General features: G+C 42.1%; 1 protein-coding gene across 2 annotated transcripts in view; it reads left to right on the top strand.

Moving 5' to 3' along the window:
* The first annotated feature begins 2,539 nt into the window (after nucleotides 1-2,539).
* The window catches only part of LOC140103990 (uncharacterized), a 53,354-nt gene continuing 28,169 nt past the window's right edge, over nucleotides 2,540-27,724 (top strand). For both annotated transcript variants that reach the window (XM_072127311.1, XM_072127310.1), the window contains exons 1-8: nucleotides 2,540-2,669; nucleotides 2,798-2,862; nucleotides 3,091-3,147; nucleotides 3,412-3,468; nucleotides 9,775-9,831; nucleotides 17,358-17,423; nucleotides 24,655-24,702; nucleotides 24,933-24,977. In XM_072127311.1, the coding sequence (XP_071983412.1) occupies nucleotides 2,585-2,669; nucleotides 2,798-2,862; nucleotides 3,091-3,147; nucleotides 3,412-3,468; nucleotides 9,775-9,831; nucleotides 17,358-17,423; nucleotides 24,655-24,702; nucleotides 24,933-24,977 (480 nt within the window). In that variant the 5' untranslated portion in view covers nucleotides 2,540-2,584. The remainder of the gene's footprint in view (nucleotides 2,670-2,797; nucleotides 2,863-3,090; nucleotides 3,148-3,411; nucleotides 3,469-9,774; nucleotides 9,832-17,357; nucleotides 17,424-24,654; nucleotides 24,703-24,932; nucleotides 24,978-27,724) is intronic.

Raw genomic sequence — 27,724 nt, 5'->3', positions numbered from 1 at the left:
TCCTTTATTACTACGTCTGTGTGTGCATCTTTTTCTGTCTACACCTATAAAATAAATATAGGAGATGTTTCCCTTGATTCTGTGATCTCAAAATATAACATTGTTTAGGAAGCAACCTTAAAACCACGATTCTAACCTCTTCCCACATTTGGATGTCCGGAACGTCCTGTTTCAGGCAGTGCAGGAACTAGGAAGTCCGGGGCTCCCCGATGGGCAAATTTCGTGGGTCCCCAAAGAATAACGATCAGGCCCGGTGTGCACAGTGATTTCCCTGCACCTTGGTTTTCTGTAACTTGGGTCCCCTTCTCCTTCTCACACTAACCCCCCCCCCCCCCTGATGGCGGCCCTGGTTGTAGGAAGGGGGTGTACAAAGAAGGCTCGCTGGGTGTTTGCTGATTATTGCAGAAAAATGGTAAATATTTTTTGTACATAACATTTGAAACTTTTGAAATCTACTAAAACCTAATAAAACTTATATAAATTTGGCAACCCTGTGATCATACCGACCCAAAGAATAAATGGGAAGTGTCATTTGTGGTGTAAAAAAAACAGAGCCCAGAAGAAAATGTCGGAAAGTGTTTTAGTTTTTTGTCAATTTCAACGGAGTTTTGAATTTTTTTTCAAACTTTTCAGTACACTGCATGGAATATTAAATGGTGCCACTAAAAGGTAAAATTTGTCCAGTAGGTAACAAACCCATATACATCTCTATTAATGGAAAATTAAAAAAGTTATTACTTTTGGAATGAGGGAAGTAAAATTAAAAAAAATGCAAAAAGAAAGAAGGGCTAAATCCTGTTATGGTTAAAGGATAAGGTACAGTCACAGTTTACTCCAAAGCAGTGGTCAATAGTGACCGGGGAGAGTGTGGAACCATGAACTGTGACTATTTGTTCTGGTGGGAGGGATACATTAGATGAAGGAAAGATTATGAGTTCCGTTATGTCCATGTTAAGTTTCAGAAATTGGGAAGTATAGAAAGAGGATATGGCTGATAGAGATGATAGAACTGTGGCTTGCAGAGAAGTCTTGTCTGGGTCAGAGATTTAGATCTGTGTGTCATCCATATAAGACTGGTATTGAAAGCTGTGGGACTTAATGATCTGTCCTAGGCCAGAGGTGTAGATGGAGAAGGGGAAAATTTTTGTTTATGGAAATACAATATACTTGGTTCACCCTTATTGTAAAACAAAGCACATAATCTGCCATTATATAAGATTCATAATCTGCCTTATTTAGAAAAAAATACAGTTTATACCCTATCGGTTCTTAATTGGTTGTGAAACAATAGTAAATTAGGGATCCCCTTCTCCCTTGGCTACTAAGTTGTTCACCGTTGTATCTTTTTTTTTCGTGAAATTATGTCAAACAAGGAGATTCCTCGGTCCTCCAATGGGATATCCAGTAGAAAAAGGGTTTCTGCTCTGCTAGCATAAGTAGAAACAGAGGAAGAGGGAGTGCTAGCAGATACAACTATAGGCCACAGCTGTTGAAGTGTCATCTACCGGCTATCAATACTGACGTTTTTGACTGGTTAGCCTGGTCTAGAACACAGGTCACATCCGAGCCAGGAATTGGTTCAGGTGGATCTTTCATATACCACAGTTACTTAGAGAGACCCTGTTCTCAGTCTGCCTCACTGTTATACTGCACCTTCTGGCAGGGAACTACTTCTTAGGAACACTGACTGTCTTCTGCAGTTCATTGAGGACAAACAGATTGAGGCAAGGCAGACCACCACAGATTTGGAGGAGAGGTCTGTTGCATCCTCTCTTAGGGCAGAAAATGCTCTCAATCACGTGCAAGCTGTCATCTAGGGACAGTGTCACCAGATTGTGGATGATGATGATAATGATGTTGCCTGGGCAAGATTTTACACCTATGGATGAAAAAATGAAAAATTTAATAAAAAAAAGGTTGCGATGTGAAAGGAATAAAGCTTCTGCCCAAAGAAATGTAGCAGATTTCCAGCTAGAATTACAGTGTTAGAGAAATAGCTGTGATACGAAAGCCACCATATAACCCATGGAGAGTGATTGCACATGGGAAATGACTGGCACTGTTGGAGCATATAGGAACATAAACTGGATAAAATATTACAGTATCACAGGAATCACAGTATCCTACTGTATGGAAAAGTTCAAAATATTTCTGGAATGTGCAGTTTGCTTTGACAATAAATGGGAAAATCCCCTTTAGTCTTTTGTCATTCAAAATGAGGATATTAGAATATTTCTCAAATACATTTATCCTACACAATTTTTCCATTAGGGGTAAATATGACTGAAAACTAAAGGGTAAAATCCTCCTTATGTTTCATTAATGTTTACATTAAAAGCAGGATGTAAAATTTTGGCAAATGTTAAATGTTTTCTTACTATACTAATAAACATGATTAAAAAAATTCATACATCATGGTGTCCAGGAGTCTAGGAACATTTCCAATGTGGGCGGTGCTATGATGTGAGCTTAGTGATGCCACCTTATCTCATGCTATTAAAGAAGAGAAGTGACTAGTGCCATGAACAATAAGATTTGGAGGAGGGGGTAAGCTATAAGGGTTTTCTCTTTTGGGCTTGCATTTATGAACCCAACAACCTTGATCCCTATAACTTCCACAATGAGGATCATCACAGTCTTTGCACTGGCCGGTCTCAGCCTGGCTCAAGGTATGTAGATGCAATCCTGTACATGGTATGTTAGATGCTGATGTAACTGTTATTATCTATAGATCATACATACATGACATGCGTATCCAGCTGTATTGTGACACTTGTGCTTTTTTATGTTTGCATAGAATGGCGTGCTGATATTTCTGGAAGTACACCTTCACATTATCACTGCCTGCAAAGTGCTGTAAATGTAAGATTAATAAATACTTTTATATTCAACCTTTTCAGAAGTAAATGTGCATCTTCTTAAAAATGCAATATAATTTTCTAATGTTGGCTTTCACTTGTTTTTTAAATTTAGACCAACAATCCTGTCATTTTAATGCAGTTTGTTCAATTCAAAACTTTAATTTTGAATTAATCAACATTGAACTGATGAACATTGATTGATACATTTCTATTGTCTTTTTTTACATAGAATGCTCCAAATTTTGCAGAAAATGTTGCAATGTTTATGTGTAGCTACAAAGGAAAGGTAAGAAAATCATCTGTTCCAATATTCAATAGCAATGAAAATGTGTTACCATATATACTCGAGTATAAGCCTAGTTTTTCAGCACAAAAAATGTGCTGAAAACCCAAACTCGGCTTATACTCGAGTAAAAAAATATAGGTTTTACCAGGTTTTTGTGGTAAAATTAGGGGCCTCGGCTTATACTTGGGTTGGCTTATACTCGAGTATATAGATACTTAATTATATAATTGTACTTATAGATTTTTTTTTATTGTTATCCCACAGATCCCACATAAGGAAGAAAGTTTTAAGGCATCTTTAAAAGAAAGTATACTCATGCTGGTAAGTCAGCGAAACCACAAGATATGGTGTTATCACATTTATATTGTTGAAGTTATGCTATAAATATGTGTTTATAAAGTCATACAAATACATTTATCTATATGTAAGCAATTTAGTGTAAGTAATAAAAATTGTGTCAAGCTCCAATGGATAAACACAGAAATCTCAGCAATGTAGCCTTATGCTTCTTTAAAGTTGTATTCTTGTTTGGGCTTTGACATCTAATTGAATGAATCTGTCATATACATACATTTCTTCAATTGCATGCTTTTAATCAATATTTACCTGTGATCATTTCCAATAAATTTAACCCTTTTGTGTCTAAACCATTTTAGGGTCTTAGGACCAGGCCTTATTTATAAAATTTGCCCTGTGTCATTATAGGAGGTGATACCTTTGTAACACTTTAATATATCCAGGGGATTTTGACATTGTTTTCCTGTCACACATTGTACTGCAAAGTAATAGAAAAATTTTGATGATATCTTTTGTGTTTACTTATAAAAAAAATGGGAATTGAGCAACAATTTCTAAAAATTATTGATTTTCAAAGTTCTAAATGTTGTGCTTTTCAGGCAGATAGTCATGGCACCTAGGAACTTTATAACTAACATTTCCCAAATATCTGCTTTATATCGGTGAGGCTTTTTTTTTGCACCCTCTCTCTTTTTTAGGTTGTTAGGAGGTTCAGAATTGTGGGTGTAATTTTTCTCATTTTTATGAAAATCACCAAAACCCTTATTTAGAGGCACCTGCTCAGGTTTAAGGGACTTTAAGAGGCCTAAACAGCAGTAAAACCCTATCAATTATGCAATTTTAGAAATGAAAATCAACTTTAAAGAGTGTTAACCCTTTAGAAGTTTCACAGGGATTAAAACAAAATGAAGGTGAAATTTACAAGCTGTAATTTAAAAAAACAAAAAAACAAACTGCTGTATGGGCGCACAGCCGGGCATAGAAGGGAAGGGGTCGCTTTTCAGAGCAGATCTGCAGTGTCACATTTTACAGGCTATAAAATGTTTTTTTGTAATCTGGACATATGGGGGATTATTTTTTTTGTGGATGATTTCCACTTTTTAGATACATTATTTCCGGGGGGTTTAATAGGCAATAGTCAGATGTTATTAAATCTTTCTTGGCAGAGCCGATTCTAGAATATTTGCTGCCTGAGGCGAATATTAAAATGCTGACCCGCCCCCCCCCCCCCCCTGCTTCTGTTCCATTGCCCGCTCCCCATGTAGTAAATGCTGAAAACTTGACTAACAATCAACATCCCCACCGGCAGCTCACTGACACTGTGTGACTAGCTACAAGTTCTGAGAGTCATTAGTGGCATCTAGTACCGTATAGATGCCAATCTCTTCCATCAGGAGGACTTTATCCGGGTTCTCCAATCCATGACGTATCACAGCTGAATACATGGCCAGATATCTTCAGCCTCATGCAGCATGTCCACCCGGAGTCCCTAAAAATACCACAGTCACTTACAGTATAAAGTCTCCTGGATAACAACACTGTGCTCCTAAATAATATATACCCCTCACAACACAACTGACCTCACTCTCCACACATATAAAACATCCCTTCATTATTATATATATTATATATTTACATTCTACTGGAATTATAGCATGCACAGCAGACTAATCAATATACAGCCCCCCAGCTTTGTAATATACTGTATCTCATATACAGCCCCCAGTTTAGTAATATACTGTATCCCATATACATCCCCCCAGCTTAGTAATATACTGTATCCCATATACAGCCCCCCATCTTAGTAATATGCTGTACCCCATATACAGCCCCCCAGCTTAGTAATATACTGTACCCCATATACAGCCCCCCAGCTTAGTAATATACTGTACCCCATATACAGCCCCCCAGCTTAGTAATATACTGTACCCCATATACAGCCCTCCAGCTTAGTAATATACTGTACCCCATATACAGCCCCCCAGCTTAGTAATATACTGTATCCCATATACATCCCCCCAGCTTAGTAATATACTGTATCCCATATACAGCCCCCCATCTTAGTAATATGCTGTACCCCATATACAGCCCCCCAGCTTAGTAATATACTGTACCCCATATACAGCCCCCCAGCTTAGTAATATACTGTACCCCATATACAGCCCTCCAGCTTAGTAATATACTGTATCCCATATACAGCTCCCCAGCTTAGTAATATACTGTATCCCATATACAGCTCCCCAAGCTTAGTAATATACTGTATCCCATATACAGCCCCCAGATTAGTACTATATTGTATACTCCCCAGCTGAAATCTGGCCCCATATAAATATATAGAGCCCCCCAGGAAAAAAATAATCTGGCCCCATATAATATATAAAGCCCTTGCCCCAGTATTAAATGATTCTGGCCCCATAAATGATATACAACTCCCCCCCCCCCTCCTATAAAATGATGCTGGCCCCATATAATATATACAGCACCCCCCCCCTCTAGTTTAAAACGATTGTGGCCCCATATAAAATACACAGCACCCCCCACCCCATATAAAACGATTCTGGCCCCATATAAATAATATAAATATATACAGAAGCCTCCCCACCCCCACCCCGTTATATTAGTATTTACCTCTTAGCCACATTTAATTAATAAAAGTACAGGAAAAATAATAAAAATTATACTCACCTGCAGACAGGCTGCTCCCATGGCACGCTGCTCCCGTCTTCTTGCGGCTCTTCTGTGAGCCGCGGCTCCGCACATGGACACAGGCGGTGTGATGTCATGACGCCTATGGCGCTGCATAGAACGGAGCAATGCCAGCAGCCGTAAAGGTGCTGTGTCACTCCACATATGAATCGCGCTTGTGTCTTAAAGAGACAGGCGTGATTTATTTAGCTGGTGGGCAATTTGGGCATCAATGGGTGCCCGAATCGTCCACGTTAGAGCAGCAAATTTCACCGCTCTTTAAAGGGTACCGCATTCTGTCGCCTGAGGCGAGATTTTCATCTCGCCTCATGGCAGATGCGGCCCTGTTTCTTCGTGGTGGTTAAAAAAATCATTCACTCTTGTTTATAGCTTTTAGCATTTTTTTTCATGGACGTTCACTGTACCATAAAAATAATGTTTTATCTTTTTTTCTATGGGTCATCACGATTGCAGCGGTACCCCATTTATATGGCTTATATTGGTAACTTGTTTTGCAGAATATAGAACTCATTTTGTGAGAAATTTGCTTGTTTTTGCATCGCCATGTAACAATGGGCATAATGTTTATATTTTTTGTTTACAAAGCTGTTTTAGAGCTTATTTTTTGCAGGACAAGCTGTACTTTTTCTTGGTATCATGTTAGGGTAAATGTTACTTTTTGATCACTTTTCATGCGCTTTTTATGAGGTCAGATGTGAAAATTTCATAATTTTTATGATTTTTTTTGGTGTTTTTTTACGACATTAACTGTACGGGTACAATTACAATTTTATTTTATTGTATGGGTTGTTACCAACGTTGTGATATGGAATATGTGCCACTTTTTGGCACTAATAACTTTTTCCTAACTCAGTGTACGGAGCCATGTTTGGTGTCACTTTTTGCAAGTTGAGATTAGTTTTTCAATGCTACCATTTTGAGGATTGTGCGGCCTTTTGATTGCTTTTTATTAAAAATGTTATGGAAAGGGGATGATTTGTATTTTTAGGGTTTTTGTATTTATTAATTTTAGTTTTTAATTTAGTTTTTTTACTATTTTTCAGATAATTTTACCCTAAGTTGTCTGATTGATCCTACCATACTTCCCTTACTGTAATAAGGATTTTACTGATCATGCATGACAATGTGCCACTGGTGCATTGTAATAAATGAACAGCTTATGAAGATCCAAAGCTGTCATAGCAACAAATCATCGCTGCCTGATGATGTCACAGGGATGGACGATTGAAGCCAAGATGGCAGGGCCCACCCACCGCAGGCAGCTTTGCCGGTGGCAATCGCAGGGTTATCACCCACAATTAGTAATCAATTGCGGGTGTTACCGGTGGGTGTTGCAGCCCGTGAGCCCTCTCCGAACACCCGCAACAATGTGTGACGTTAAAGAAAACCAGGATGAAGGATTGAAAACCAAGCACACTTATATTCTGTTGTATGCTTCCTCTGGTAGTATCTGCTCTTCTTTTAGCTTCTCATGCCCTTGTTTTTACAAAAAAAAGGCTTTAAAAATTATGCAAATAAGTCTGAAGGGCTCTATTAACAGCGATGGAGCCCGCAGTCCCTAAAACCCATTTGTATACTTTTTAAAGCCTTTTTTCTAAAAACAATGGCAATAAGAAATAAAGTAGAGAGAATCCTGCCAGATGGAGCACCCACCACAATGTGAGTATGATTGGTTTACAATCCTTTATCCTGGTGGTTGATTTAATTGAAGAAGCAGCCCTTAAAATGAGGGATGGGAACTTTTGGTAGGAAGTGCCAGAAAACCGGTAATAGGAAAAAAGCCTCCAAAATCCATAATGGTCTTTTTTTTACCACTTAAAAATAGAAATATGAAACTAGAAATGATTTCCACCCTTTCTGCTATAATAGTATAATTAATACTATAATAATATTATTGCATCATCATCTAATTGCGTACAGCAACAGTCTCATGTGGTTTGTCTCAAGGGGTTGTCCACTTTCAGCACTCTTTACAGTTTCTAAGATCTCTGCTTGTTGTCATGCATCAGAGAGCTTCATCGTTTAATTCCTGTAGCTAAACATCGGTCCATTGTCATGTGATATCACACAGATGCACGGCTCTTTATAACACGCATTGTAATCAAAGCTATTAGGTGCCGTGCACCTGTGTGACATCACATGACCATGGACGAGTGTTTATCTACAGGAAGTAAACAATTAAGCTTTCTATAGAATGACAGCGAGAAAATATCAAGCAGAGACCTGGAAAACTGAACATATACAGAAAGTATATAGGAAAATGTAATAACTTTTTATTAGATAAACAATGTTAATTGTTTTCTATAATGTGCATACAGTGGACTACCCCTTTAAGATAAATCCACAACACTGAAAACATTTTGATTTATATAGCTTTTTTATGAATGATATCGCAGTGTAGTGTCACAGCAAATCAAGTTTAAAGGGGTGTTCCCACGATTACAAGTTTCTTAAATATTTTCAGGTTAACAAAATAACACATTCTTTTATTCACTGTCAATAAAAATACAGCATTTCACAGATATATTTCCAACCTGCTCTATCAGTTTTGGTATACATAATTTTGGTTGCTCCCAGCCTCTAGCCCCGCCCCCCGCATTACAGGACGGAACTCATTTTCTGCCTGCAAACACCTCACATCATGAGGAGAGAGAAGCTGCAAGCTACAGGCAGATAAGTTCTTTATCTTGGGGGAAGGGGAAGGGAGGCGCAGGAGATCTCATAGTGCGAGAACAGATATGTAGCAGAACTAACAGTGTGTAATATCCAACTCATGGATCTCTCACTTTCTATGTGTCAGATACTAGTACCCTGTTCAGAAGGTAAATGAAAGTGTATATAAACTTGTATCCTTATAACCTCACCACATTTTCAGCACATAGAAGTAGTTGGATCATGAAGTGTCTGCTTAGAGAGTCCCCGCCCACACTCTGGAATTTAACAATGACCATCACTGAGTGATAGGAGCTAAAGCAGCAATAAAACAGTAAAAATTACTGTAAGGTGTTAAAAATTATCTTTATTGTGTAACCATCACTAGGGGATTGATATTTGAGAATTTTCTTTCATGGGAAAACCCCTTTAACAAAAATACAGCAGCTCACAGATAAAACTCCAACCTGCTGAAATATAGCAGAGCTCGAGTGTATCATTGTGCATTTTAGACAGCTCATGGATCTCTTCATCTCTCATCTCTGTTCGGTCTCACCTCTCTTTTTCTATGTGTCAGATACTAGTAGAATGTTCAGAAGCTTAATAAAAGTGTAGATAAACCCTGTACCCTGATAATCCAACCACATTGTCAGCACATAGCATCTCACAGTACTAGTGGGATCAAGAAGTGTCTGCTTAGAGTGATAGGAGCTGCAACAGCAATTAAACTGATTTAAATTATAAAGTTAGGGGTTAAAATAATCTTTATTGTGTAAACATCACTAGGGGATTAAAATTAAAGGATGAAGATGACATTAATACAATGGTGTAAAGCCAACAACATGCCCATAGACATCCATAGAATCTTGTTTTACACAATTTACTGTACATAGAAAATAATGTAAGATTTATATGTATTGTTTATATGTCATGACCTAAAATAGGTTAATTTTTCTTTTTATCTCTTAACAGAAATGTTACGGTTGTTCTGTAGAGACAATTCTTGATATTCATAAGGATCAGACATTAGTAAGTCTCAATCTAAGTAAAATACAAAGAATAGATATGAATGGAGGAGCTTCCATTAGTAAAATATTAAAGGAAATCTGCCATTTGTTATTATGTATTGTGAACCAAATATACCTTGAGAATGCTATAGCAACACTGATGCAAAAAATATATTTTGTTTAATCCGTGATTCGAGTGGTTTTGCTCAAAAATTAATTACAACTTTCAGGACCTTGGGAAAGATGGCTGCTGTTTTCCACAGAGCTTCCTGAACTGTCCAGACAGAACTAATCAACTTGAGCTGGATGCTTTATATGCAGCAGCTGCGGGATGGTGCAGCGATTGATTTCTTCTGCAAGTCAGACACAACACAGTGATGTATTTTAGGATAATGCTGGAGCAGTGCATAATTAGGGTGAGGAGAGCACCAGAGCAGCCACAACAGAGACAGAGCCTCATTATCATGATTTTAAAATTGTTTTTTTCAACCATTCAGTTCAGGGATTAAACAAGATATGCATCAGTGTAGCTACAGCATTCACAAGGTATGTTTATAATTGCTGTCACGAACCCGACTCACCAGAGTTCACACACGGGGATACCTACTCTATGGCGTCCCAGAATTTAGCCCTTAAGCTCCGCCCACTTCCTAAATTTACTCCACAGAATTTCCGCCCCAGCCACACTGCCACCACCCACGAGTTACTTGATCAAAGAAGGCCGTAGGCACCTCAACCACACAGACAATGCACCCTGATGATAACTCAGCACATGCACTCACTACTTACACGATATTACAATTATAAATTCACACAGAACATGCAATCGCTTACTACATGGACTATGCTAATAATGACCTCTGGTAACGTGATTCCCTTCAGAGACTCAGATTCTTTAAGGCTACAAGCAGAGGCTTATTAAAAGTTTTAATTTACATAAAAATGCAGTACACTCAAAGAATTAAATTGTCAGATAAAATGAGAAAAGGATTAAAACAATACACATACAATACTTACAAACAGTTATGGAAGAAGAAGAAACAAAAAATTCTTGCTAGTGAAATAGGAAGAAATTCTTTGGCCCGAGGACAGGGCATAAGCATCGATCCAGCCTTCTATTGTGATAGAATCCTCAAACTGAACACTACTATGTGGCTGCTTCATTAATTTAAACTCAGGTGATTTTTGACCCCCACCCCTGGCTGTGATGTCACTGTGAGGGGGATTTTTCTATCCCCCTCCCAACAGTGAGCTACTTTTTGGGTCTGGGTTTTTATCAGAACCCCATAACTTTTGATTGGAAGATGGCACAATTGTGCAATGGCTTCCAACCAAACGGGCATGTTATTTCCATTAACCCCATACCAAACTCGGGGTGTCTTAGCCTAATATCAGGGGTGTTCTGCTATTGGCTGCCTTCCATTGCAGCTAATGTTCTGATTTCCGGTCCAGGAGTGTGTCTAGACCCCATAACTGTCCTGTGTAACTTGGGACCTATAATTATGAATTATGTCCCAGTTATGGACAGCTATGATATTCCCCTTTGTCTGAATTTGGAGGGAAGAACATGCAGTCTGTGCCTTCTTTTCATCCCCCACTAGCTAGACTACTCTGGCCGAAAGGTGTTAATTTTACCACTTAGGAAGACCATGCTTCTCTGATCAAACATAGACTCCCTGGGGTGTTATACACACCCTGCCAGGCACATCTTCTGGCTGGTCTTAAACAAATAGAGCCTAATGATTTATAACAGGCAGAATGAAACAACACAAAGAAAGAAAAAATAAAAAAAATATATATAACAAACAAACTGTGGAGGAGTAATATTATTATCACAATTGCTAACAATATATTGTGTATCTGAGCACAGCACAGTACTACTACTCATATACTGTATATCTGGGCTAAGCACAGTATTACTACTCATATGCTGTATATCTGGGCAAAGTACTACTACTGATATACTGTATATCTGGGCACAGCACAGCACTACTACTCATATACTGTATATATGGACACAGTAATGCTACTCATATGCTGTATATCTGGGCACAGCACAGTACTACTATTCATACATTGTAAATCTGGCCACATAGAGTGGCAGATTAGGGTAATAATGGGTACTGGGATGTTAGATGATTGTTAGTCACTAGAGATGAGCGAGCACTAAAATGCTCGGGTGCTCGTTATTCGAGACGAACTTTTCCTGATGCTCGAGTGCTCGTCTCGAATAACGAGCCCCATTGAAGTCAATGGGAGACTCGAGCATTTTTCAAAGGGACCATGGTTCGGGAATAAAATGTGTTAATTAATTGAAAAAGAATGTCTTCTGATAAGTTAGCAGATGTATGCAAACATCTGCAATCTATTCTTCACTGTTCCGCGCGTATATTATCTCCCGACAAGTTAGCAGATGTGAAGAACAGTGAAGAATAGAATAAAAACAGTGAACACAGGATCATTTAAGTGAAAAACACAGTGAAGAATAGATTGCAGATGTTCGGCACATCTGCTTACTTGTCGGGAGATACGCTGTCCCGGGATCCGCTGCTCTTCTTCCACTGAAGTCTCCCCGATGTCTCCGTGCCGCTGCCCGATGTCTCCGTGCCCGATGTCACCGTGCCCCGATGTCTCCGTGCCCCTATGTCTCCGTGCCCCTATGTCTCCGTGCCCCTATGTCTCCGTGCCCCTATGTCTCCGTGCCCCTATGTCTCCGTGCCCCGATGTCTCCGTGCCCCGATGTCTCCGTGCCCCGATGTCTCCGTGCCCCGATGTCTCCGTGCCCCTATGTCTCCGTGCCCCGATGTCTCCGTGCCCCGATGTCTCCGTGCCACTGCCCGATGTCACCGTGCCCCGATGTCACCGTGCCCCGATGTCTCCGTGCCCCGATGTCTCCGTGCCCCGATGTCTCCGTGCCCCTATGTCTCCGTGCCCCGATGTCTCCGTGCCCCTATGTCTCCGTGCCCCGATCTCTCCGTGCCCCTATGTCTCCGTGCCCCGATCTCTCCGTGCCCCTATGTCTCCGTGCCCCGATCTCTCCGTGCCCCGATGTCTCCGTGCCTCTGCCTGATGTCTCCGTGCCGCTGCCCGATGTCACCGTGCCCCTATGTCTCCGTGCCCCTATGTCTCCGTGCCCCTATGTCTCCGTGCCCCGATGTCTCCGTGCCCCGATGTCTCCGTGCCCCGATGTCTCCGTGCCCCGATGTCTCCGTGCCCCGATGTCTCCGTGCCCCTATGTCTCCGTGCCCCGATGTCTCCGTGCCCCGATGTCTCCGTGCCCCGATGTCTCGTTGTCACCGTGCCCCGATGTCACCGTGCCCCGATGTCTCCGTGCCCCGATGTCTCCGTGCCCCGATGTCTCCGTGCCCCTATGTCTCCTTGCCCCGATGTCTCCGTGCCCCTATGTCTCCGTGCCCCGATCTCTCCGTGCCCCTATGTCTCCGTGCCCCGATCTCTCCGTGCCCCTATGTCTCCGTGCCCCGATCTCTCCGTGCCCCGATGTCTCCGTGCCGCTGCCTGATGTCTCCGTGCCGCTGCCCCATGTCACCGTGCCCCGATGTCTCCGTGCCCCTATGTCTCCGTGTCCCTATGTCTCCGTGCCCCTATGTCTCCGTGCCCCTATGTCTCCGTGCCCCGATGTCTCCGTGCCCCGATGTCTCCGTGCCCCTATGTCTCCGTGCCCCGATCTCTCCGTGCCCCGATGTCTCCGTGCCGCTGCCCGATGTCTCCGTGCCCCTATGTCTCCGTGCCCCGATGTCTCCGTGCCCCGATGTCTCCGTGCCCCGATGTCTCCGTGCCCCGATGTCTCCGTGCCCCTATGTCTCCGTGCCCCGATGTCTCCGTGCCCTGATGTCTCCGTGCCGCTGCCCGATGTCACCGTGCCCCGATGTCACCGTGCCCCGATGTCACCGTGCCCCGATGTCTCCGTGCCCCGATGTCTCCGTGCCCCGATGTCTCCGTGCCCCGATGTCTCCATGCCCCTATGTCTCCGTGCCCCGATCTCTCCGTGCCCCTATGTCTCCGTGCCCCGATCTCTCCGTGCCCCTATGTCTCCGTGCCCCGATCTCTCCGTGCCCCGATGTCTCCGTGCCGCTGCCTGATGTCTCCGTGCCGCTGCCCGATGTCACCGTGCCCCGATGTCTCCGTGCCCCTATGTCTCCGTGTCCCTATGTCTCCGTGCCCCTATGTCTCCGTGCCCCTATGTCTCCGTGCCCCGATGTCTCCGTGCCCCGATGTCTCCGTGCCCCTATGTCTCCGTGCCCCGATCTCTCCGTGCCCCGATGTCTCCGTGCCGCTGCCCGATGTCTCCGTGCCCCTATGTCTCCGTGCCCCTATGTCTCCGTGCCCCTATGTCTCTGTGCCGCTCCGTGCCACTGCCCGATGTCTCTGTGCTGCTCCCCGGTGTCTCTGTGCTGCTCCCCGGTGTCTCTGTCCTGCTCACCGTGTTCTTCAATGTGTTCTTCACACATATATATTGTTCTTCACATGCTATTTTGTTAGCACCGTTCCGCGCGTATCTTCCGACAAGTAAGCAGATGTGCCGAACATCTGTAATCTATTCTTCACTGTGTTCTTTACTGTGTTTTTCACTTAAATGATCCTGTGTTCACTGTGTTCACTGTTTTTATTCTATTCTTCATTGTTCTTCACTGTGTTTTTTTAATTAAATGCTCGATCTCGAGCAAGGGAAATACTCGTCCGAGCAACGAGCCGTTTCGAGTACCTTAATACTCGAACGAGCATCAAGCTCGGACGAGTATACTCGCTCATCTCTATTAGTCACCCAACAGCAAACTGCTTCAAAATGGTTATTGCTATTTACACATCTGTGGTGGTGGTGGTGGCGGGGCTTGGTGTTACAGTATCAGGGCTGGCAAATCTTATGGGAGTTGTGTCACAGTCAGTGTTGTGGTGTACTAGATCTGTGTACCTCACACTTGCCCGGGCAACATCTTGCGGTGGTGCAAATCTGTAATAACCCACTTAGACAGTTATAATGATGATTACTAGGGAGATAAAGAACTAAAACCAATATTAATACATAGATACAGGACCAGAACAAAGATAATTATATAGATATATTTTAAAACCAAGTCCATTACATAAATATGAAACCAAAACCAAGATTACTACATATTTACATTACCAGAACCAAACTTACTACATAGATACCGCACTGGAACCAAGCTTACTACATAGATATGTATATACCAAAACTAAAATTATGGTATGGATTATATAAATATATATATCTACCAATACTAAAATAACTATGTAGTTAAGTCAACAAAACATTTGTGTGTATCCATGTTATGTAACCTTTAATGTTACTGCCTTTTATTTTGCTAAACACAAAAGCATAGTAGATACATCCATTATGTTGAGTAATGGGTAACAGATGTCATTTAGTTGCCATCCATTATCATACATTTACAAAGAAGCAGCACTTGGATGTATGTCCCTGCAGCGTCAACGTCTTTTGGTCACATGGTCTGTGTGCAGCTCTGCCCAATTCCAGTGAATTGAAATGAATTGCAGTACCAAGCATAGCTGCTTTGTCATGTACAGGGTTTGTTAAGGCAATGTGTACACTTGAGTTCTCTTACCAAAGGTAATGGAAATCCCTGGCAACTGGCTGTCAACATATACTGAATGTGTCACTTCCCCGCTCATGTCCGACAGAGTTCACCATCTTTTAAGTGGTACATGTAAGTGCATGGGCTTGCAACACAATTTGAAAGTTAAATACTGCGCTCTGTCCAGATAAGTTAGATAGTCTAATGGAAGCCACCGCAGCTGCGTTCAACAAAAGTGAGCAGCGCAACCCTTACTAATTGAGCATAGTGTACTACATCAGGAATGGTGGGTTTTTAGGATAGTCACAACCACAATGATCGCTTGTTCTGCTCATGGGGCAGAATGATATCCTCAACTCCAACTTGGTTGCATGTCTTCAATATGGAGACACCTGATTTGACTATTACTAGTCAAAAAACATTTTACAAAGCTCTTGCATTAAAAGTAATTCAGGTTTTATTAAATGTTTAAGTATAAAATGTATGTTGTCTGAGGGCACATAGATTTACATGTTGATAAAACTTAAGGGTACAATTTGAATGCGTTTCTAGACTTGTACCGGGATCTTTATTGGCAGATATAATATATACTTCCTATTAAAAACAATTTGGCACGAAAAAAAAGCACAGATGAAAACGTGGTTACGCTCCACTCATGTTCAGACTTGAGGTTGTCTCTGGTCATAGTCCTGATCAAGACAAGACAATCCTGGTAATCATTATAAAACTATCCAACTCCCATGCTCCTGTACGGCCTTGATGATATTAAGCTGAGATTTGTATTCTGTGGTTTTGCTCTTTGTTGTACCCGTCTTCTTGGAGATTAACAGTATTCTCAACTTCATTTGGTATTTAAAAGTTTTAAGAATTCTTACCTCAGCTTGAAATCTCTTGATGTGTCGTATATCTGGGCACAACACAATGGGGCACATTTACTTACCCGGCCGCTTAAGTTCACGAGGTCCAGAGTGTCAGTCGATAAGGCACTCTGGCGCGATTCACTATGATTGTGCACCCGATTTCCTGCATGTGTCGCATCCCCGATCAGGTCCGCTGGAATTCAACATCTTCCTCCCAGTGTATGTAAGTGCATGGCTTGTGACACAAGTTAACTCCCGCGGTTTGTCCATATCCGTCGGATTGTCTAATGGCCCGCCTACTGATTTCTGACACATGAAAGCCGGCGCGATTGTGTCACAATCCGATCGTGTGCGACACAATCGCCTGCTAAATACCTGTCCCAGGGGCACAATCCCTAAAAACATTGGAAAACCCAATGGAAATGTGGCCGCGGGACCCTTAGTAAATAAGCCCCAATATATTTACGCCTATGCTGTAAATTTGGGCACTGCACAGCACTACTACTCTAATCTTGTGTGTATAGTTTTCTCTTCAGGTGAATGTGGGAAGGTAAGAATTATAATCTTTGCACTGGGCCTAACAATGTGTTAAAACCACCCTGGATCCAGTACATACAGTTTGGTTCATGTATATTGATATTCTCACTGGATCTAGCCTAAGAAAAGTCAAATTGATATGATAATTAGATAAGTAATTTAGGGTGCTGTCACACTTTTAAATAGACTGAAAATGCATGAATTGTTGTATGTTTACCATGCGTTTGGCTGGTTTGAATCATGTATTAACTTTTTCACAGCTGCTTACACTTCCACAAATGAAGAAAAAAAGATTCAAACCAGCCAAACACATGGTAAACATACAGAAACGCAGAACGGACAAAGAGCGCAATGTGTGATAGCACCCTCAACAGTAAATTAGATTCCCACAAGTAATTTTACTTACAGTCATACAGATGATTAAAAAATGTGTTTATTTTCTAATCAAAAAATGGAGTTTACTTTTTATGCAGTTGTAAAAGTTTGTGAAGGAATTCAAATGTCAAATTGAAAAGAGAATGAATAGATCCATGTTTCTACTGTGTAAAATATTCAGAATTTTACTCCCACTACAGGAGGACGCTTTAACCGCAGCTAATAAGACTCTAGATGAAGTGGTTCCCCAAATGTCTGCAATGCTTGTAAGTTTTTTCCTATTTCCTTCAATGAGACTGGACAGCATAGCCGTTACTGTGGAACTAATATCTAGCGTTATTATTTATTATTATTCATTTTTAAGTATCATTAATTCCACTCTATATGGGAGGGTTGATGATGGGGTTCGGAGGTGAGGGGGCAGAGCAGTGCAGTTATTGCATGTTGTAGGTGATCCTAAACAGGTGGATTTTCAGATTACATTTGGAGTTTTGTAAGGTAGGGGTGTAAGGGGATGGATACTGAATAATTTTGTGTCTGTATCTTTCTCTGCTTTTCTCCTCCTGCTGGACAGCAAAACCTTTGTCTCTGTCCACTATTATTTCTAAAACGGATTCAGCATCCACCATTCACCATAAGCTATTTTTTATTCTTAAATACAAGTAGGGCACTAATGTTATGTATGCTTTATGTATTAAATGTATTTTATGTGTGCACCTCATGTGTGCATCCCTTTCAGAGTCCTGTGTGTACATAGAGCTGCTCTTGTTCGGATTGTCCAAAGGGGAGCTACTTGTTCCATTGTAGCTGCAACCTGACCCCTGAATTTTCAGCATTTTCTTTGATATATGTTTTTGACTACTTTTTATAACGGCTAGAAGAACCCACATCTCAATTTATGGTGGCAGCAGTGGAATAGCTGTTTATACTGGGCAATGTACAGTTTACCACTCAGCTGAAGGAAGGACATACCACCGAGGTTTAGACCTATTGCTCACGAGTGTGATACGATTTAGGGTACATTCCCACAAACACGCTGGAGAAGAGGTGGGATGAGCTCCCTTCACCATAGAGCAAGGCAGCGCCCTGCCGAAGCACGGCAAAATATAGTCCTATATTTTGCCGGTCATGGTGTGGTGAGACAACGCTCATCGCACAGTGACCAGGTGCCATAGACACCTGGTTCAAAGGGGGAACAATATCGGTCCCCATTACGTACGCGTGAATGAGCACTTATTCGAATTACACTCGCATCATAAGCTTGCCTGAATATCTGGACTTTTTTTTTTTTTTTCTTGTTTCCTTTTTCCTTTCCCTTTTCTCTTTTTTTTTCTTTTTTCTTTTCCCTTTCCTCTCTTTTCCTGCTTTCTTTTTTTTTATTTCTTTCTTTTTTACCTGAATTGGCTAGACAAAGGTCGATACGGGATAAAGTGCCATAGGAGCGGCTCATACAGGAGAAAGCTCTACGATTCCCATACAGACTGCGCCAAACATCTATCCATTCCACCTCATCACAAAACCGCGCCAGTGGCGCCTTCCCCTCGCCCCCAATTGTTAGCTTACTGTCTAGTGATATCCTATCTCGACCTTTATCCATGATGGCGTTAAAATCGCCCATGATCATTAGGGCACAGTTACCCTTATCTTCCATAAATCCGAGTAGGTCTTTAAGTACATTAAAAGAAAAAGGGGGCGGAATATAAATAAATGCCAATGTAACCATACCGCCATAAAGTCTCCCAAACAAAAAAATATATCTCCCCTCTTTATCCACTTTTTGCTGATATATATCAAAATCAATGTCTGCATGGATCAAGACTGTAACCCCTCTGGAATAGATACTACCAAAAGAATGAAATTCACGGATTGCCCATTTCTTCTTGAATCTATACGAGTATTTTTCGATCAAATGTGTTTCTAATAAACAAATAATAGCTGGCAAGTGTTTATTCACAATATCAAATATTTGACATCTTTTAACCCTGTCACTAGCTCCCCGGATATTCCACGTCACTATTCTGAGGATGTCAGCCATTCAAGCACAAAACAAAAAAAAAAAAAAACACCCCGTCCCTCTCCTGCTGCGGAAGTCCCCCCACCACCCCTTTTCCCATATCCCCCACCATGACCCATCTTACGTCTTCTCAATGGGTCTCTCTACACCTCGACGCCATCCCCCCGCACCCTTCCAGCCTCCCAACATGGTGATAACTCCTTAACCACGAATGCCTTGTCTGTCTAGCCATTCAGATGCTTCCTCTGGATTCGTAAAGAACCAGGTTCGCTCCTTAAAAATAACTTTTAATTTGGAGGGAAACAAAAGGGCATATTGTATCTCGGCGTCTGCCAGTCTTTTCTTTACTGTTTTAAAATTCGCCCTTGCCTTTTGAGTCTCTCTGGAAAAATCAGGATAAATGTAAACTTTCTGACCATTGACAGTTAATTCCTGTTTTTCCCTACTTTTTTTCATAATCAGGTCTCGGTCTTGAGAGCTAATTAGCTTGGCCAATATGGCTCTAGGAGGAGAGCCTGGAGCCAGTTTTTTAAAAGGAATCCTGTGTGCTCTTTCAACACCGAAAACTGAAGAAAAATCACCTTCCCCAAAGGTGTCTTCCAACCATTTTCGTATCATTTTGGATAGGTCCCTAGGCTCGTCTCCCTCCGGGAAGCCCACTATTCTGACATTCGATCTCCTTGACCTGTCCTCCAAATCTGTTAATTTTAGCTGTAGACCTGTGTTTTCCTTTTTCACTATGTCCAAGTCGGCCTTAAAGGGGTATTCTCATCTGGGCACTCACATTCAGTTTCATTAATTTGCCATATGTAAACATTTCTTCAATTGGATGTTATTAAAAAAAATGTTCCTGTGTGAAGATAATTCCTCATAAATGTAGTCATATGGTCCCTTAGAAACGAGATAGCTTCCTCGGATACGGCCACCTCTACTGGAGTGAGTGCACAAAGAAACAAAAGGTTATTGTATATAAAATGTCCGGGAGTTACTAAATGTCGCACAGCCACCCTGTGGTAATGATTACAGAATCCTGGTGGTCCGGCAGGACTCTTTAGCGCAAGTTTGGCCATTGCTGCCAGAGTGTGACGTGGTCGTATCCGAGGAAGCCATCTGGTTTCTAAGGGACAACATGACTACATTTATGAGAAATTATCTTCACACAGTGACATTTTTTTTATTAACATCCAATTGAAGAAATGTTTACATAAGACAAATTAATTTAATTAAATTTAAATCCCCAGATGGGAATACCCCTTTAAGGTCTTTAACCTGTACCTCCAATTTCTTGTAGCTATGAACCATATCTTTGCTCTTTTCCTTTATTTTATTGATTTCTTCGCGAATCAGTTTAATATCTACATTTAGACTGCTGATCTGTTCATTAACACTTTCTATTGCAGCCTTTGACTCCTCCACTGAGCTTTTGGTATCTCTGACTGCTGTCAGTATTTCGGTCAGCAGTGAGTTTAATTCCTGAGGGAAGCCTTCCCTTTGCATGGTCTCTAAACTGAGACCCCCCTCCCCCCCTGTCGCCCCATCTTTAACTGTATCCTTAGCACCTTGCTTGGTTTTAGGGGGGGGTGATTTCCATATTTTTTCCAAGCTCCCCCTGGATTTCCTCACATTAGCTTTAGGAGGCATTGCAAACCCTTTTCTCCTCCTTTTTCAAACAATTTGTTATCAACAGTAATCCTAGGGAAAAAGAAAACAGTGATAATAACATTAAGCTATTTTACAAGCCAAACAGGTTAAGTTGTTAGTCCAATATAAAGTGGTTAAGTATATATATTAGGCAGACGTAAACTGTTAAACTGACGTAATGGTGGACATAGCCATCAGGTCTCAGAAAGCGGCACCTCAAAAGATAAAACTGCTTCAATGTGTGGCGCCACTTCACCTTAAATGTTAGCGCAGATTAGTCTTGGTTAAGCAGAATGTGGAAAAAATACTTATTAGTCCCGACTGAAGACAAGCCAGAAAGCCAGCGACAGATTGCGTCCGTAATAAGAGCCGCTATATGCCGTTCCGGGGCCTCCGAGAGCAACACTGCGGAGGGTAAAGCCACTATAATGTGTAATCCCCGTCCTGCCCTAAATATTAGTGCATGTTAGTAACGGATAAGCAGGATAAAAAGGCGTGCTTGTTAGTACGGATTAAAGGCTGGCCACTGAGCCAGCGGCAGTTATGTCCACAGCAGAAGCAAGCCAGGCGTTTAGTATTTAGCTTATTCCTTAGCCACTTATACTCTAGAAGACACCACCTGCCATTAATAGCAATAAAGACAGTGTGTACTCCTAGAAAAGGAGATATTATCCACAGTGGCAGTAAAGCACACAAGTCCTCCTTGCCCAAAAAAAAACTCCTCTTCTGCCAGCCACGGCCAATAACAGGTGGGCTACAGGAACCAAATCGCAAGTTCAAAAAGGCGACAAGTAGCAAAATTAGATTAAAGTCTCACCAGGCTCTTCCCCCGCCGGGTCTTCAGAGCCTCCAAGCGTTGATGCCGCGGGCCGTCATTAGCAACTATTGCCAGTACTCAGACTTGTTGTTCAGTCCATCACGGCTTAGCGTTGCTGATCCAAATAGCCTTGTACGTTCCAACTGTTGTCTGCAGCATCCGGGACCTTTTTAGTTGACTTGCATACAAGCCCACTACATGTCGTCAGCCTCAGCAGGAAGAGCTGCCCGCAACACCGGCAGCCGCAGCCATCGGCGCGCGTAAGTATTTTCGATTCCGGGCGCCCGTGGACGCCACTCGGATCGCCGCTGTGTCGAGCGAGCACCCGGAGGCCGGAAGGGGCGGGGCGTGCGGCAGTGACGAGCACCTCACGTCATGCCGTCCAGCGACGTATGGGAATATCTGGACTTAACGCTTAGAGACCGGAACTGAACTCAGCATGACAGTTCAGTTCTAGTCTCGGGCCAGACATTCAGTCAAGTGTGATGCGAGTAAATTATATTAAACTCTCTTATAGGCAATAGGCTTAATAGTGACGATGTCTGCTAGGTAATCTTAGTGCACTAAAGCATCTACACATCCCAATCTGGCAGAGGACTACAAGACTAGACTGATACAGACAATTAGGAAGGAAGCTGTAGTAGCTGAGACACCAGAAAATCCTAAAAATAAGTCCCCCCTGCTGCTTTAGTTGGCACAGCCGGTTCCATTGCCTCCTTATTCACAAGGTCACCTGTCTTCCCTTTAAGAGAGGATCTGATTTTGCAACCACAGCTTCCACTGCCTGCTGAAAAACCATCACAAAGCCTGTCCTCAATATCTTAGCAGCTTTCCATCCCCAAAATTATGGATAGAAAGTTTGGCCCATTGCACGCACAAGCTTAATTTAACAAGTTTAATTACAGATTTCTGTTCAATTAGTCATATTTTTATGTTCCAAGTGGTCTGTCCAAAATAGGCCATACTCCATGGACAATTCAACATGTAAATAACATTAGAGCTATCACAATTATGGAACCCTCAGATCTCAATTGGAATACCCTTACTGGGATGACTAAATGACAGACCTTTAATAATGCCAGTGCAATGTTGCCGCAATAAACAAAGGCACATCCCCTTTTTCTGTGTGTTCAAAAACAGCAGACTGGGGGCTTAATAGCTGATCTTACCAATTCAGTTGTCCTTCTTTATAAACAAACTTTGGGCGATCCATGAACAATTTACCATATTGTGGCTCATATCTAAGTATAAGTATAGCCTTTAAGAAAACAACTTTAAAGGTTATCCAAAAGTTCTGAAACCACAGATTGAAAACAGGTGGAAGATGCACATCCTCCATTCCTCAAGAAGCTTGACTCTATGTAGGAGGTGAATCCCAGACAGAGGGCCTATGATATTTCTACAGTCCAGGGCGATTGCAGTCTTAATCCGTCCCTGCTGGGATGGCTAGACATTTTAGGGAAAAGAACCGTATAGGTGTAGGATCTGAGATGAGTAATTCTTGAACAAATTGAAGGGGACGATCCGGCTATTATTAAGTATAAGTTGTTACAGCGAGAGGTATCCTGGATTACCATTTGCTAAGATGCCAGATGCATCCATACTAAGAATTCATGGTCTGTTTAATATTTCTAATACAAAGCTGATGCAAATGTGATGACCACTTGCTGCGTTGGAGGTACACATTGATCATATGTGAAGCGAAATTTATGATTTCAATCATCCTTAGCTCTACCATGCCTATATTTCACCTGCTAGAAGAAGCTCTTCAGGCCATGATAGAGTATGGAATAATGGCAGTCAAGCAAGAAGAGGAGAAAAGCACAAGTGCCAGACCAGTCTAGTCCACTGCTACTGCACTCTCCAGCCAGAGAACAGATTTGGAATAGGAGGATGAGGAGTTGGGTGACACCCAGAGCAGCTCTAAGACATCAGTGGAGCATGGCTGAGGATATGCAGATGGAGACACCTCCCACTGAGTACAGCTCGAGGACAGCTTGTCCTAGCCCCTGGGCACCCTGGGCCACATGAGCCACGACATATTCCAGTGTCTGTTCACTGACACCCGAGTTGTCCAGATAGATACTCAACTTTTCTGTATACTGAATGGCCTACCTTCTGGATCCATGCTACAAGTGGAAGAAAATCGCTAATGCAGCAGGAATACTAGCAAAGTGAGAACAGGTAGAAGGTAGAATGCCATATTCACACCTCCTCAATCTTCACCACCATCGGATGGGGCATTTAGCACCAGGGGGCAGCGCACGGTGGAAGATTATCTATCTACACGTCTTCTGGTACTGAAGGATGGGTTCTATGTGTTCAAATTCTCGGTTGGAATAATGGTCACATGGCCAGAGCTTGCCCTCTATGCCATGTGGCTGGTGTACTGTCAGAGTACTCTCTGTGCAGCACCACAGGTGGTATCACCAAATAGAGGACCTGCCTCTCAACAATCAATGTTGATACCTTAATATTTATTAAGATAACTTGGATCTGCTAGTGTCTGAATAAGTTCTGCATTTCCAGAACATCAACTTAAAATTTTTGGATTCCAGATTAATGGAACTTTGAATCCAAAGATTTCTAAATTCTGCATTTGAATAACTGGGTCTGAACACCCACAGCACCTTTAAACGCATTGAGAGGACGGGTGTGTGGTTTTCCCATTGCTTCTTTTACAACTATGACTAACTGGGTGTGAACACCCTGAGTACACCAGTTTTTTCGAGGGGTCTAGCCAGATTGCATTTCGGGACTGCACTGGATATAATAAAAGCCTGGAATTTCTTAAATCCTGCTTGCTGTGTGTCGGTTCCTAGGTTTAAATGTATTTAAGGTTCTCATAAAGGTAATAACAGTTCCTATAAATACGGCAAGAAAAAATATTGATACTAATTATCATTTTGTCTATGTAATTATGTCTTTTATTCCCTATTAGAGCAGGTGTAATGACAGCCTTACTCCTGCTATCAACTTTTATTTAAAAATGTCAAGAAAAGTAATTGTTATTGTGTTTCTCCAGGATCATCTAAACCTAAGTAACGATGTAACGGATGTACTATGTACCATGGTAAGTTTAGAATTATTCATTGCCAGGGGTTCAGTGCCAGGTTTAAAGTGAAATTCACTAAAGCTAAAGAAAGTTTGCAACCATTTAATTAATTGATTAAATAAGTAATTATCTCTTTATGAGACAGTGGTGTTTAAAATAAATATGAAACATATTCAAGTAATCTCTCTGGTAATATGCCACATATGGACATGTATTATTAATAAAAATATTTCTATTTTTAATTACAGGCCGATGATGCTGTGCTATCAACCTGTATGAGGAAGGCCCTGACGGTACATACATACAAATCTAATAAATATAGCTGTGTGTATGTATGTGTGTATGTCCAGTAAAGTAATCTGCACAGCCGCGTTTAAAATCACCAAATTTTGCACAGCCGCTCTCTGTGACTCAGGCAACGTCATAGACTAGGAATTTAGTCAAAATTTTCGCTCCACACTTTCCAAAATACACTTATTAACCACCATATACAGGAGCCATTGTCTGATGCTGTGGCAGTTAGAAGCTGAGACATGATTGGTTGCTATTTTGTCATGGGTCATTACCGTATATACTCATGTAAAAGGCGAATTTTTGAGCACAAAACATGTGCTGAAAAATCTCCCCTTGGCTTATACACAAGTCAATTAAAAAAAGAAACTTACATACTCACCTTCCGGCATCCCCGATTCTCGTTGTGGCTTCCCTATACTCGTCGCGGGTCCTCTTTTGTCTTCTCTCCGCTGTAACAGCCAGCAGAGCTGTGGCCATGCACTCTGCCAGCCGGCGCACACTATGATGTGGCTGCTGATAACATCATAGTATGATGCACAGCCGAGAGAAGACAGAAGAGAAGCCGCGGGGACTGGAGCATCGGGGAGCCGTGCCAAGCATCGAGAACCCGCCAGATGGTGAGTATGTAAGTTTATTTTTTATGTGCTTGACAAACTGCAGGCTGGTAATATACTAAAGGGGGCTGGCTGGCTGTAGAGTACAGGGAGGTGGCTGGCTGTATACTTAAGGGGGCTGGTTGTATTCTACAGGGGCCTAGCCTGGCTATATACTACAGGAGGCTGGCTGGCTATATACTACAGGAGTCTGGCTCTATACTACTAGGGGATGATTGGCTATACACTCACTGGCCACTTTATTAGGTACACCTGTCCAACTGCTCGTTAACACTTAATTTCTAATCAGTCAATCACATGGCGGCAACTCAGTGCATTTAGGCATGTAGACATGGTCAAGACAATCTCCTGCAGTTCAAACCGAGCATCAGTATGGGGAAGAAAGGTGATTTGAGTGCCTTTGAACGTGGCATGGTTGTTGGTGCCAGAAGGGCTGGTCTGAGTATTTCAGAAACTGCTGATCTACTGGGATTTTCCCGCACAACCATCTCTAGGTGGAAAAAATATCCAGTGAGCGGCAGTTCTGTAGGTGGAAATGCCTTGTTGATGCCAGAGGTCAGAGGAGAATGGGCAGACTGGTTCGAGCTGATAGAAAGGCAACAGTGACTCAAATCGCCACCCGTTACAACCAAGGTAGGCAGAAGAGCATCTCTGAATGCACAGTACGTCGAACTTTGAGGCAGACGGGCTACAGCAGCAGAAGACCACACCGGGTGCCACTCCTTTCAGCTAAGAACAGGAAACCGAGGCTACAATTTGCACAAGCTCATCGAAATTGGACAGTAGAAGATTGGAAAAACGTTGCCTGGTCTGATGAGTCTTGATTTCTGCTGCGACATTCGGATGGTAGGGTCAGAATTTGGCGTCAACAACATGAAAGCATGGATCCATCCTGCCTTGTATCAACGGTTCAGGCTGGTGGTGGTGTCATGGTGTGGGGAATATTTTCTTGGCACTCTTTGGGCCCGTTGGTACCAATTGAGCATCGTTGTAATGCCACAGCCTACCTGAGTATTGTTGCTGACCATGTCCATCCCTTTATGACCACAATGTACCCAACATCTGATGGCTACTTTCAGCAGGATAATGTGTCATGTCATAAAGCTGGAATCATCTCAGACTGGTTTCTTGAACATGACAATGTCACTGTACTCAAATGGCCTCCACAGTCACCAGATCTCAATCCAATAGAGCATCTTTGGGATGTGGTGGAACGGGAGATTCGCATCATGGATGTGCAGCCGACAAATCTGCGGCAACTGTGTGATGCCATCATGTCAATATGGACCAAAATCTCTGAGGAATGCTTCCAGCACCATGTTGAATCTATGCCACAAAGAATTGAGGCAGTTCTGAAGGCAAAAGGGGGTCGAACCCGTTACTAGCATGGTGTACCTAATAAAGTGGCCGTTGAGTGTATACTGGGGAGGCTGCAAACAATGCATTTCCCACCCTCAGCTTATACTTGAGACAATAGGTTTTCCCAGTTTTTGGTGGTAAAATTAGGGGCCTCGGCTTATACTCAGGGTGGCTTATACTCGAGTATATACGATAGAATGAGCTCTGAGCTTTAATTACTATAGGGAATAAGTATAAGATAGCTTATGTGTGCAGTAAGATGGATAGGGATAAAGAGATAAGGTCTCCCATGAAAACTGTAATTTTATCTATGTAATTTTATAAACAGCTGTGGGAAAATGCAACTTATGCTCTGATTGGTTGTTATGGGCAACTAGAACTGTTCTGCTCTCAGACACTTCTGATAAGTAGCTCCATAGACAAAGTAGCAGTCAGAGACAGAGACAAATACAGAGAAAATCGGAAACAGAGAGAGTCTGTAACAGTCAGAGACAGACATAGTTGTAGACAGACAGAGACAGTCGCAGATGAAGACAGTCAGAGACGGAGACAGACTCTGAAAGACAGATACAATCAGAGACAGAGACGTTCAGAGACAGAGACAAAAGAGACAGTCAGAGAAAGACAAAGATAGTCAGAGACAGTCGGTGACAGAGACGGTCAGAAACAGAGACAGACAGAACAAAATGGTCACAGACCATCACAGACTGAGATGGTCAGTAACAAAGACAGTCAAAGACAGAGACAGTCAGAGACAGATAGAGACAGACAGA

The sequence above is a fragment of the Engystomops pustulosus genome, chromosome 10 (assembly GCF_040894005.1).
Source record: "Engystomops pustulosus chromosome 10, aEngPut4.maternal, whole genome shotgun sequence".
Lineage (NCBI taxonomy): Eukaryota > Metazoa > Chordata > Amphibia > Anura > Leptodactylidae > Engystomops > Engystomops pustulosus.
Note: the sequence above shows the minus strand (reverse complement) of the source record. Positions and strands in the feature narration are given on the sequence as shown.